This window comes from Pleurodeles waltl, chromosome 5 (genome assembly GCF_031143425.1).
Source record: "Pleurodeles waltl isolate 20211129_DDA chromosome 5, aPleWal1.hap1.20221129, whole genome shotgun sequence".
Lineage (NCBI taxonomy): Eukaryota > Metazoa > Chordata > Amphibia > Caudata > Salamandridae > Pleurodeles > Pleurodeles waltl.
Window position 1 is genome coordinate 1848734615 of NC_090444.1, and position 13662 is coordinate 1848748276.

Sequence of the window (13662 nt, forward strand, 5' to 3'; positions counted from 1 at the left end):
AGCCTGAATATCCCTTGGAGGAGATGCCAACAAGCCTTGCTAGCTGCAAGAGATGTGGTGCACGGGGGTACTGTCCTGCGTGGGAAGGCAAGGGCTTACCCACACCAAAGCTGGACAGCTGGCAGAGAGCACCAAGGACTATTCCGGACCACCACCCGTGATGCAGGATCCACGCAGATGAGGATGAGAGGAGATCCACACAGCCGGTCGTCGTTGAAGTTGGTGCCTGCGGATGCAGGGGAGTGACTCCAAGGGAGATTTCTTCTTCCTTCTCATGCAAACTGAAGACTTGCCACCTTCAGAGGATGCACAGCCAGGGAAATATTGCAGAAGCTGGACGGAGCGTGGAAACAATGTTGCAAGCGGGGGCTTTGTCGTGGATACAGATTGTCGGTTCCTGGAGGGTCCAGTTGCAGTTCCAGTGGCTAGAGGTTGAAGCAGAGGAGTCCTGCTGGCATCTTGCAAGCTGAATCTGAGGACCCACCTGAGAGGAAGACCCTAAATAGCCCTGAAAGGGGGTTGATCACCTAGCCAGGTGACCACCTATCAGGAGGGGGCTCTGACGTCACCTGCCTGATCTGGCCACTCAGATGCTCCCAGAGGTCCCTGCCCACCTTGGATTCAAGATGGCAGAACCCAGGGACCCTCTGGAGGAGCTCTGAGCACCACCCCTGGTGGTCACGCCCCTTTCCATTGTCCAATTTCGCTTAGAGCAGGGACTGGGGGTACCTGAACCGGCGTAGACTGGTTAATGCACGGAGGGCACCAAATGTGCCCTTCAAAGCATACTGGTGACTTGGGGAGGCTACCCATCCCAAGCCATGTAACACCTGTTTCCAAAGTTAGAGGGTGTTACCCCCTCTCTCCCAAAGGAAATCCTTTCTTCTGCCTTCCTGGGTTTGAGCTGTTCAAGCAGCAGGAGGGCATAAACCTTTCTGAGGGGTGGTAACAGCTTGGGCTGCCCGAAAACCCCCAAAAGGCTGATAGAAGCAATGTTAGGGGTCCTCTAAGGAGCCCCCAGAGTGCATGGAATCATACTTCCAATACTGGCAACAGTGTTGGGGTATGAGTCCGACATGTTTGATACCAAACATGCCTAGGTTCAGAGTTACCATTATGTACCTGGATATAGGTAGTGGCCTTTGTCCAGTACACGCATAAAATAGCATCCCTGCACTCACAAAGTCCAGGAAAATGGAAATGGAGTTTGTGGGGGCACCTCTGCTAGTGCAGGGGTGCCCTCACGCACAGGTACTTGCACCCTGCCCTCTGGGCTAGGAGGGCCTACCATAGGGGTGACTTGCAGTGAACTGCAGTGAAAAACATCCTTTCACGCAGGCTGCAATGGCAGGCCTGCAGATACACTTTGCATGGGCTCCCCATAGGTGGCATAATACATGCTGCAGCCCATGGGGATTCCCTCGTACCCCAATGCCCGGGGTACCTGGGTACCATATACTAGGGACTTACACGGGGGCACCAGTAAGCCAAATGGGGTGTATGTGGTTCAAGTAACCAAGTTTAAAGGAAGAAAGCATAATCACTGGGGTCCTGATTAGCAGGATCCCAGTGAACACAGTCAAACAAACTGACATCAGGCAGAAAATGGGGGTAACCAAGCCAAGAAATAGGGTACTTTCCTACAAGATGGACGAATTGGCATCCATTTATAGTGCCACGATTCAAAATACTATCTCACTATACATTTTGCCTTGTGGAGGCATGATTAGGAGTAAAAGCCATATTTTCTATAAGCTGGCATTGGGGGGGGGGGTCTAGAAAAAACATCTGGACACAGTTGCAATATTTATTCAAAATGTAATGCGTTAAAGAACAAGCAGGTTTGTGAACTATGTGAAACATATGTTTTCTAAAAATGTGGCTATTTATGCGTCAATCCAGGGTGGTTTGGTCACACCCTCTGCTCTACACTGACACTAATTACACTCCACTGCTCTGCCATATAGGTGTGAAATGGCTCTCAGAAAGGACAAAGGATTATGCTGTTTTCCTGATTTCACCTATTATCAGTGCACCCAACTGCAGGATGACTGAATAACACACAATGTGTGTGTCTGCAAAAACAAATGTAATCCTGTCTATGGAAGCAAACAATGGTGTCTTAATTGTTGAATTTTACATCTGCACTGTTTGACAGTTGTGATGTATTTGAGCAAGTCAAAAAAATCCAAATGGAACATTTTGCAGTAACCTGGATGGCATCTCAAATCTACATTCAAGTAATTGCAGAAGCAGGACTATAGCACCATGACAGTGTATCTCCTTGATGGATTCTCTTGAATTTAGACTGGCAGATCCGTCTGTGAGTGGGTACACACTGGTGTACAAAGCAAACTAACTTAGGGCCTGATTCACAAAGGTAAACTTAGACCAAAAGTCTAAGTTCATGACTTTCGGTATTCACAGAGGTAAGTTACGAGAATCTCTGCACTGGGGATGTGGAAGATGCCCGGGACATATTGTTTGGGGTCAAGGGCAACAAGTCTTCATGTTTATTTTGTCCTGGGACAAGTAGGCCCCACCCCCTGCAACACAAACCCTTTGGCCGCCAGTTTACAGAGAAGGGAACTGTCTGCACTTGTGGTAATGTGTGTCCGAATGTTAATGCTGTTTGAACTTGTATTTATGGTTCATTAATCAAAAGCCTTCACTATTAGAGTCAGCACTGTAAATAAACCTTTTAAGGCCACACTGCACTACTGACAGTGGCTCCAGTAAATAAACATGAGAACATACATGTTTGAAATGTTTAACAATATGAGGCTATGTATAATGCTCCCAGAATGCTCTCTGGTTGGATGCAAATGTTTGCAGAAACTTGTAAGCAAGAATGATGATTCTTTTCTTTCAAAATAAAATGTTCAGAAAAAGAATGCAAGTAGGAAAAAAATGATTTAGTTACTATGACATTTTAGGTGCTATTTCTTTGAAGCATAATTTTAGTAAAAAGTGTTGATGCATGCTAGCATTTCCAAAAAATAGTCCTAATGGAAAATTAGTGTAACTATTTTCAACAAGATTATGGGAAACATCAAAATTAACAAGCACTGGCAAAGCCAAACAATCTGACATTTTTTGGGAGTCTTTTGGTTTTGTAAACACTTGTCTTGTTTTGGTATGGCTTTTGTAACACTTTATTGTTGTGGGAGCTGCCAGGCCCTCACCCTTGTAACCAACACTGGCAAAAAGCAAAAAAAACATTTTTGGGTCCCAAAAAGCAGACATTGCCCCTAGTGGCGTAACAAAAGCCAAGCATCCCCTGCGGTCTGGGGGGACCCATCCACGGGGTCCTTCCATGTTCTTTGCAGGGGGGTCCCCTCCAGTTTTGTTACGCCATTGATTGCCACGGTAGTTCTTTGAATGTAACAAAACTACTTTGTGTGCCAATATGCTCCTTGTGGAAGAGCAGAATGCGATCACTTACAGTAAAGCCAGACGTTAGATAGAGAGAGAAATAGAATTTTAATAAAAATAAAATGTCTTGGTTAACGCCAGACCTAATTAGGACCCAATTCTTAAAGTAAATCACAAAAGCACACCCATTGTATATGTCATTGAAGTAGTGCCTTTCATGAATTCACAAAAACTTACAGAAGTAGACCAGGAAATCGTACTCCTAGAAAAATATTTGTCAACTGTATTTTAGCATGAACAAATATGCATGTGTAAATTTGATCATGTGAAAATCTATTGAGCGCTTACAAGTTCACTGTCCCTCCAACTACTTTGTTCTCAACCCTGGAGGAACTTCTGCTTCTGCCCTTGTCAGGAGTACATTTCCACCCTTTCTCAGTATGAGAAAAGATTAGAGGAGAGCTGGTGAAAATCCTTAAAACATGCAAGTTATTAGGTTTGCAGACTCAGACATTGCAGTCTTGGAACTATTGCTTACTGCTTCCTCCAGGCCCAGTATGTAGATCTGCAGAAAGGGGGAAAAATAAGGAAATTGCTATAGTACAGAATGAAATTGCAAAGTACTCAAGCCCTATTATAGTTTTAGCCCTGGCATAATCAGAGAGGCTATTTTCTGAGCTCTTACATAATGAGATTGGTGCCATAATTTGTCACCGCACTAAATGGCTCCAAAGGGACAAGTAGATTTGTTTAGAGGACAAGTAGATTTAAGAAGCAACCTGTCCCATGGACAAGTAGATATTGTAATAAATTCCACATCCCTGCCCTAGTGCAGACGTAACAATGCTACTTGTAACTTACCTTTGTGAATACCGAAAGTCATGAACTTAGACTTTTGGTCTAAGTTCACCTTTGTGAATTGGGCCCTTAGTCTTTAAGTATCCAAGGTGAGTAGCCCTAAAATGTTTGCACATGTAACAAAGAATATTGAACTTAATTCTTTGTAGCAACTTCATAACAGGTTCCTTGGGAAAAGGCACAGTGGTGCAGACTGGCATGGATTAATGGCAATTTCCACCTTTGTTGATTGGGACACCCACGTACACCATGCAACATTAAAGTCAGGGCAAGACAAATGTTCCAGTACATTTGGCAAAGTGACTCTTTTGGAAAAGAATGATCTTTAATGCATCATGAACTTCGGGGTTCTGTTTTTAATGACTGTTTAAAAGAGAGAAACCTGAAGTTCATGCTTTAAAGATCCGTGATCTTCAAGAAGAGAAAGAGGTCACCTCAATTCTTTCCACATGTGGAAGACGTTGAATTTCGGAAAGACGTTTTAGAACAAGCATATGAAAGGAAGTCCCTGATTGTGCCACTGACTATCAGGACTTCAGTTTCTAGCAGGAAGTTCTAATTCACCCAGAAGAGGTGTGTCTGGTAGTTTAGGTTAGCTTTGAGTGTAAGAGTAACCACACAGTCACATGTTTGAATATAAGAAAGGTTGGTACAGACTTCTGAAAATGAAAATCACAGCCAAATCGAATGACTTTTTTACATTACTTAATTATGTATCGGGGAGTTGATATAGCACATACCTTTAACCAATGTACATCGGAAAGCTTTAATAAGAACAATTTAATAAGCAGGAGCATTTGAAAAACAAACAGTGGTGCACATACTAGTATGATATGTGTTAGTGTGTTCTAGTATTTTTCACAGGTCTGCTATACCCAGATGTGGTGGTAGGTACAGAGGGAGAGGTGGGTTGTATTAACCAGCACTTTAGTATTAACATATTGGGGTTGCACATACCAGTATGTCGGGCATATTTTGCTTAGAACCACATGCCTTTTAGTCAAGTGCCAGGATTAGGAAATTGGGCAGGTGGTTCCAGTGTTCAGTAGCCACAAGACCAAATGCCCACATTAGTTTTTCTTAATAGTTCAATAAATGGTGACAAATGTGTGTGGTTCCCAATCTAAGATATGTTTCAGACACAAGTATATTTGGTGTAGTATGTGGGGCAAATGCCTTATCAACACGTGGGGACCAATTTAGATCTCGGCGGATGGAATACTCAGATACAAAGGAGACGGATATCCCATCCGCCTTATTACGATCTCCATACGATATAATGGGATCGTAATATGGCGGATGGGTTCGTAATATGGCAAACGGGATAGCCGTCACATTTGTGACATCGTTTCCTCTCCACTAAACTCTAAATCAGGCCCTAGATTTGCAGATTGAGAGAAATGAACAGGGGTCAAAATATGCCAATATTTATGATGGACACATACTCCACGCCAGTCATACCTGTTCCAGGTAGTGCAGTGACAAGTTAATATATTTGGCCTCTGTTAAAAGCTGCCCTCCAACCCCAGTTTTGGCCACTCTCTCTGAGCCAGCCAGATCCACCAGGTGTAGCTTGGAGCGTCTGACAGTCGCCGACCCGGGCTCCTTGCTCGAGATGTGGATGGTGAAGATGCAATGAGAGCGAGTTGAGGCTTGGTTCATTGGCGTCTAGGTGGAAAAGGAAGAAAGTCATGAATTAAAAGTTTTCATTGTCTCTTATCAGTATTGTTACTCATGCAAATTTAATACTTTTCAAAATTATAAACGCAGCAATATAAACAACAAACAAACAACAAACCAAAAATGACAAGCAAAATGTATAAAAAAAAAAAAAAAGACATGCCAACTTTAATGGAGTGAGGGTAAGTCTGCTGATCTTTTGGTTATCCCTGTTTTGGAGACCAACCATCACAACGCTTGTATACAATGGGTGCTGCTTTCCTGTATTAGACAACACATGTCACTGCTAGTTTGTTATAGCAGACAACACTGCTCACCATTAGTTTTCTGTAGTAGACAACACTACTCACTGCTAGTTTCCTGCAGCAGATATTACTCACTGCTAGTTTCCTGTAGTAGGCAACACTACACACTGCCAGTTTCCTGTAGCAGACAACACTAATCACTACTAGTTTCCTGTAGTAGACATTAAGGCCCTCATTACAACCTTGGTGGGCGGCAGAGGCCGCCTGCCAAGGTTGGTCCGCCGAGCAGCCGCCTATGCAGCCGCAATCCCGCCGGCCACATTACAACATCAAACAGAGTTTCCGCCCGCCGGCACAGCGGGGATGTCGGCTGTAACATTGGAGCCGGCTCCTAATGGAGCTGCCGGTGTTGCGGCCGTGTGACGGGTGCAGTTGCACCCGTCGCGCTTATGAAAAGCAGGGTGGGGCTGTGCCTGGGGGCCCCGCGACTCCCCTTCCCGCCAACCTTTCCATGGTGGTCTCTAACGCCATGGACAGGCTGGCGGGAAGGGGAGTCATAATGCCCAGGGCAGCGCTGCGCTGCCCCGGCGGATTATAACCACCGGGACAACGATGGCAGGAAACCGCCAGTCCCGGCGGTGCGACTGCGGCGCTACCGCCGCGGTCATAATATGGGAAACTGTACCACCAGCCTGTTGGCGGTACAATCGCCAAAACAACCCTGGCGGTCTTTGACCGCCAGGGTTGTAATGAGGGCCTAAGACTCACTGCTAGTTTCCTGTAGTATACAATAGGACTCACTGCTAGTTTCCTGTAGTAGACATTACCCACTGCTAGTTTCCTGTAGTAGACAATAGGACTCACTGCTAGTTTCCTGTAGTAGACATTACCCACGGCTAGTTCCCTGTAGTAGACAATAGGACTCACTGCAAGTTTCCTGTAGTAGACATTACCCACTGCTAGTTTCCTATAGTAGACAATAAGACTCACTGCTTGTTTCCTGTAGTAGACTTTACCCACTGCTAGTTTACTGTAGTAGACAATAGGACTCACTGCTAGTTTCCTGTAGTAGACATTACCCACGGCTAGTTCCCTGTAGTAGACAATAGGACTCACTGCTAGTTTCCTGTAGTAGACATTACCCACTGCTAGTTTACTGTAGTAGACAATATGACTCACTGCTAGTTTCTTGTAGTAGACATTACCCCCTGCTAGTTTCCTGTAGTAGACAATATGACTCACTGCTAGTTTCTTGTAGTAGACATTACCCACTGCTAGTTTCCTGTAGTAGACAATATGACTCACTGCTAGTTTCCTGTAGTAGACATTACCCACTGCTAGTTTCCTGTAGTAGACAATATGACCCACTGCTAGTTTCCTGTAATAGAAAATAAGACTCACTGCCAAGGATATAGCCGTTTCTTCAGGACTGGTTTCTTGGGGCTGAACAGGAAGTGTGTTCCCCAGTCTCAATGTCTGTACAGAGACGGCACAACTACACACTCTATTTCATGGTTCCACAGCTGAATAAGTGAAAGGCAGTTGCGACTTCACCGCTCTTGTGGTCACATATTGTAGGAGTCACTGTGGAAGAAACTGAGGGCCTCTGTCCCGACAAGCCTCATGGGTCATGCAGAGACCGTCAGACTCTACTCTTGTTGCCACAGTGTTTGCTGTGCAGATGACATGTGCCCAGGACACTCAAGGCATAGAAGAAGTGGTGGTGGTTATACGTATACTGTTAGATCGATGCAGACATGACAACAATGTTTGACCTTGGTGGCAACGTCTGGGATGAAAACCTCCTTGTAATAACTACTGCAATCAGTGATCTCACTGACAGTTTTGATTCAAAAGGAGCTCCAAGCTGTGGAATCCGGCCCAGGGATTACCTCGGGGCTACGCTGCCAAGTTTCAAGTCTCTACCCGAGGTTCTGAGTATGTGCCTACCAAGATCATTTCAATTTTTGAGGGATTCCTCATTATACTAATAATCTAGAGTGCTGAACTTAACTCAGAGTGCCTTGAGGCGGTTACTGAATTGAAGCGCTTTAAGTAATCCAGGATCGCAGGATGTGGTGCTGCACCCACAAGGATTATTGCTCACTGGAGGAAATGCATTTACGTAAGCAGCAAAACATATTGTGAATAATTCATTATATTCCTCTTTTAAATAATAGGCAAAGCATATATTAACAAGACAGGCTGAGGCTCAGTCGGTGTTCAAGCTGTACTGCCCAATTTTCAAGTTATTAATGCTAGTGTTCAATATCACTGGATAAATTACCCCTTCATAATAAGTAATTAATCCATCCAACATTAGTCAATGAATTGAGAGTAAAGTATTTTTGTCCTTGTCCCCAAATGTTATGGAACTTTCATGCGCTCCCCATATGTCAGACTGGACTAGCCCGGTCAATGGGGATAAGAGAGGCTACCTCTCTTACGACTGGGGAGTCCAGCAGTGGTCTCCCTTGTTAGGGCCTCGTTACAAGTTGCTTGGAGATGTATCCCTGGAGTGGGGACCACTCCAGGCAAGAATGCGTTTCCCAGTACCTCCTGGAATTAATGGGTCTGCAAACTCTGGACCCGATAATGCCAAGTGGAGCTGAAGGGCCTGCAGGTGGCTCTTGTGCCCCCCCTCTCCCCCACCACTTTCATGAGGGAGCAAGCGGGAGATAAGGCACCCCCAACTGAAGTAAAACCTCCACTGTCCCCCAGACATCGCGGCACCCCGACCACTGCTCCACAACTGAGAAAGGCCTACAAACCCATAAAGGATTCCAATCCATTTATTTACTCTCTGCTCCAAGCAGGTGATAAATCTGGATTTGGACCCATTATTTCCCCCAAAAGGGGTGAAAAACACCCAAAGTTGTGCCTGGTATTCCTGGGTACCCTTGTTATTCCCGCTTCAGGGGAAATAACTCTTAATCGCCAGTAACACATATGGATATACCAACCAGAATAATTTATTCTGGCCCCAGTACCTATCTGCAGAGATAACATGGATCTTGTGATTGGGTCTTAAGTGCTCACAACTAAGGGGTGAGAGGACAAAATGAAACGGGGGAAGGCAGCCATTTTGAGATAGTCTATGTGCCTGACTTCACAATGGCTGCCACACTGGCGCGCTCACATAAAACAGAAACTAAGAGGTGGCCATCCCAGTGGATTACTGGTCCATATGAAGCCTGCATGGATAACCCAAGCAAACCTTCTGTAAGGCCTTCAAATAAAGGGTAAGATGACCTACGTCACACAAAGAGACAAGCTGATTTGTTGATAAGGTAAATATTACTCCAGTAAATAGAGTGGGACTGGAACAACTTTCAGAGTGTGGGTGCTGCTGTCAGTGTTACATCTTGGAAGTCATAGGGATTGTGAAGAATAAAGCGTCCACAGAAAGCATAGCACCTGAGCCACGCCCATTCAGCAGGAGACTGGTAAGCGCGTGGTACGTAGCCGGCGGTGCATTTTGGAACACACTGTTGCAAATGTATTACTGAAGCATGATGGGGTAGCGCACTGTAATTCACAGACACCATATCAGCAATTGGCCAGAAGACAGAGTCTAAAATCTGACCTCACCAACGGGATAAACTTTAAATCCATCATTACTGCTCATTCATTTTCTGAAAGCCAGCTTCTTTATTTTGGGGGTACTGCAGCACCCACAGTACCCGTAGTTTCTGCGCCTATGAGTAAACAGCAATCAAACCTAGTATCTCAAGATCAAGGCTGGACTGGCCCTACGGGCATCAGGCGTTTCCCCGGGAGGTTGGAAGGGTGGAGGGCGGCTTTTGTTACAGGGGGCAGTTCTGCAGCGGTTTTAAAAGCACTGCAGAGTTCCTTGTATATCTAACAGTTTCCAGGAAACAATAAAAGTGCAAAGATAACTCTGGTGAATAATGTACCTGCTGGAGAGAGAACCAGTTTTGACTTATTAAAGGTAGCTCAGAGGATTAATATGACAGCTGAAAAGAACGTGTACCACACACATCAAGAACAGCATTATATGTGCGTAGCGCAGTGGGTTTCTGATTTTGTCACAGAGATCCTTTTGTTACTGTGCAGTTCATAAATTACAACCACAATTGTATGAACTGCCAAAGAGCTGTATGTAAACTGCATGGGACAGGTCACAAAGTTACGTTTTTTTCAAGTCTTTGATTATCCTAATTTTGCTAAAAAGTTTTTTTTGGGGTAGAAATAAATTGTATTTAGTAAAGTCAACCTTAACCACTGTGTTACTTTCTGAATCCTGAGTTTAAGCTCCCCAGGCCAAGCACTCCTAAAAATGCCACCAGTATCTCTGATGTGAATCCTACACCTTGGAGTCCCCTTTGTCTTAGGTAACATTTCCTATACACATGCATGATTCATTGTCTCGGTATGGGTGTATGACGTAAAGTGCTCCAACACCCTACACTGGTAAGAGAGGCGCTATAAAACACATGAAGTACATGTGAGAGGGGGGTCATGGGACCATTGTGCGATTCCAAGTGGGTGGAGGTCATGGGACATGGGAGATGAGGGGCACTGTCAGAGGGTGATGGTGAGGGAATCGCTGAAGAGCCCCAGTAACGATTGAACTATCTTTGTGCACTGTACGGTCGTCATTTACTAGACTTTAAAAACTAACACGATTGCCCTTTTTTCCAAAATTTTATGGTCTTGTGGGGGGCAAGGGAGGTGGAGAGAACCCCACCAAGCCCCAGTGTAGTGATTAGGTTCGTTCGCTATGCACCCCATTGGGGCTGGTCTGACAACATTTGCCGGGGCTGTTATGAGTTCCAAGCCTGGCCATGCTCAAGATTCATATTCAGATGTGTTATCCATCACTCCATGGAGTTATCCGATTCCATTCATAACACAATGAGAGGTGTATAAAAGAAACAGGATCAGTCACCAGAGAGATGAGAAGCACTGCAAAAACCAAGAGGCGATGGAAGCAGTCACGTGGTGTCCGGTCTACCAAGCTTGCCCTACAATAAAGCAATGATTTTTTTGTTTTTGTTTGAAATGCAGCCTGTTTTCCTTAAAGGAAAATAAGATGCGTTTCAAAAAGCAAAATGAAGTTTTCATTTCATTTTTTAAGAGCAGGCGGTGGTCCCATGGACAATGTTAAAACATCTTTTTACGACCATTCTCAAAGGGGGAAGGGTACCTTGAGGACCCCTTCCCATTTCAGAATGGGCTACCACTAACTTGAAGTTGGTGGAAAAATGCAAATGTTTTGTGACTGCATTTCGGTCGCAAAACATTCATACCACTGGGATTCGGTATTAGGAACATGCCGCTTCCTAATAAAGAATCGCAAACTCAATTTGCGATTCCATAATAGATTACCGAATCCCAAATATGGCTTGGTACATCCAAAAAATGCTTTTTTGCGATCGCAAGCAGACCAGTTCTGCAAATCAGACCGTCTGCGACCTCGAAAAAGCTTTGTACACCTGGCATGAAATCGATGTCGTGCTTATAAGCTCCCCAGTATACTTGCGGGAGAAACTAGGGGTGCAAATCCATGATACCGGGCGGTATCTCTTGTGAGATGGCAAGTATTACAAATTGCCCACTCCCGCCCCAGAATGGGGAATAACACATGGAATCTGGAATACTGTGCCCAATTCCGCACCTTTTCTCCCTTCCAAGGGTAACATGAGGCTCAAATCCACAAACATTTACCACCTGCTTGGGGCAGATGGTAAAAGCTCCTGGGGGGGGGGTCTTCCTCTTGCCCCTGGGAGGGCGGGGGAGCAGGATTTAGTCACAGCTGTGATTTGGCCACTGAAGATTTAAATTCCTTACGAAGTGTGACCTGGCTGAGAATGACCAGTAAAAAGCCTGCTCCATAGCTTTAAAACATTTTAAATACAAGATTCTGGAGAGTTAACGTTGAAAATTGTAGTTCCTCCAGTTGTTTACCAGTCTGACCTATCCCTCTTGAACCGATGACATTACAGAGAAAGAAGAAGATAAAACTGAAAAATCTTCCCTTGAACGAGATGCCAAAAGGAGAACAAGACTGCATAACACTGAAAGGAACCAGAGGTTTATGGAAAGGTGGGAGAGCCTCAGTCCTAGAAGAGGGAAAGAGTTGTTAGGTGCTTCCAGGAGGCCAGGAGGGTGGGCTGACCTTTGAAGCTGTAAAACTAAGAATACATGTAAACATGAGACATTAACAACTGAAGCACAGAACAACTTCTACTGCTGAAGGTGAACTACACCCACAGGAGAGGTCACCTTTTACAATCACAGGGGGCAGCAGAAAAGGATGAGAAAGGGAAGTCCTAAATGGGATGCCTTAAAGACAAAGGTGAGGGGTGGATCAGGCACAGAATGTCCCACGGTGGGACTGTGGCAAAGGCTGTCCGGGACTGTAGGGATCTCCACGGCGGTGCGATGGGCAGCGCCACCACATATGATGGAACGCGTAGGGCCTGGAGAAGGACAGTTTGTTTTCACAGATACCGGCCAGCATTACAAACTGGGCAGGTTTAGGTATAGGAATGCCAGAGGACTAGGGTCTACTATTCCGGGTGGTATCCCCAACCCTTAAAACTGGCAAATAAGACTAATAGGCCCCAAAATGGGAGACAACATGGAGCACCGGAGTATATTGGGGTGAAAATCCACATTTTCCCCGATTTCAGCAACTATTCTACTAACATTTACCACCTGCACTCAGCGGCTGTCAAATGTATATGGGGCCAGTGTGGAGTGGAGGGGACCCATGCAATGGACAGGGTTTTCAGGGTTATGACAGGTTGTGGCCTAGGTGGCAGCAGCGTTGCGTGCTCTCCAGGGGTGCTGGAGGAGGTAGGGCAGATCCGGGGCTGTGCCTGTGCCCACACATTCTGTGTCATTTCACTTGGGGTGCACTCGCACATGGTAAACTGGGTGCAATATGCCAGCACCCAGTAATCCTAGGTGCAGGAACACTGGCCGATTTGTGGCCTGGCAGGACCCACTGGTCTGCACAGGATAGATAAGTGGTGTGCATGCTCTCACAGCCTGAAGCACAGCTACATTATAACCACAGCCTCAGATGTACAGGAAGAGAAAGTCAAAGAAATGGCCACACAAGGAGATGATGGCACCATGGAATGAGATGACAGCAGCACTTCTACCCAAACAATAGTGAGATTGTTCCTGGGACTCTGATATGTATACAGAGAGTCCATTGTGCAGCTGGACAGCAAACTAGAAAACAAGACGCTAAACATCTATGCCGCGCGCGAACACTCAACCCTAGACCACGATGTGGATCTTAGCAGGTTAACTAAACACACCACTGGGAGAAGCGGATTACTGCTCCGAGCAGCCAGGTGGCTTCAATTTATGAGTGTGACCTAGAATGAACCAACTACATAAGCAGTATGAATAGCTCACACTGTCCCACACAGCTCCTCCCTGGAGACGGGTTCACTAGAGCTTACCATGGGCGTCGATGCAAGGGTCTCAGCCCCTCTACTGGGTGACCACTCGATCACTCATG

The 13662-nt window shown here is 45.5% G+C and overlaps 1 protein-coding gene across 2 annotated transcripts in view; it reads right to left on the minus strand.

The window, feature by feature from the left end:
• The window catches only part of KIF6 (kinesin family member 6), a 1127187-nt gene that overhangs the window by 797370 nt on the left and 316155 nt on the right, over positions 1–13662 (minus strand). For both annotated transcript variants that reach the window (XM_069236333.1, XM_069236332.1), the window contains exon 7: positions 5695–5901. In XM_069236333.1, the coding sequence (XP_069092434.1) occupies positions 5695–5901 (207 nt within the window). The remainder of the gene's footprint in view (positions 1–5694; positions 5902–13662) is intronic.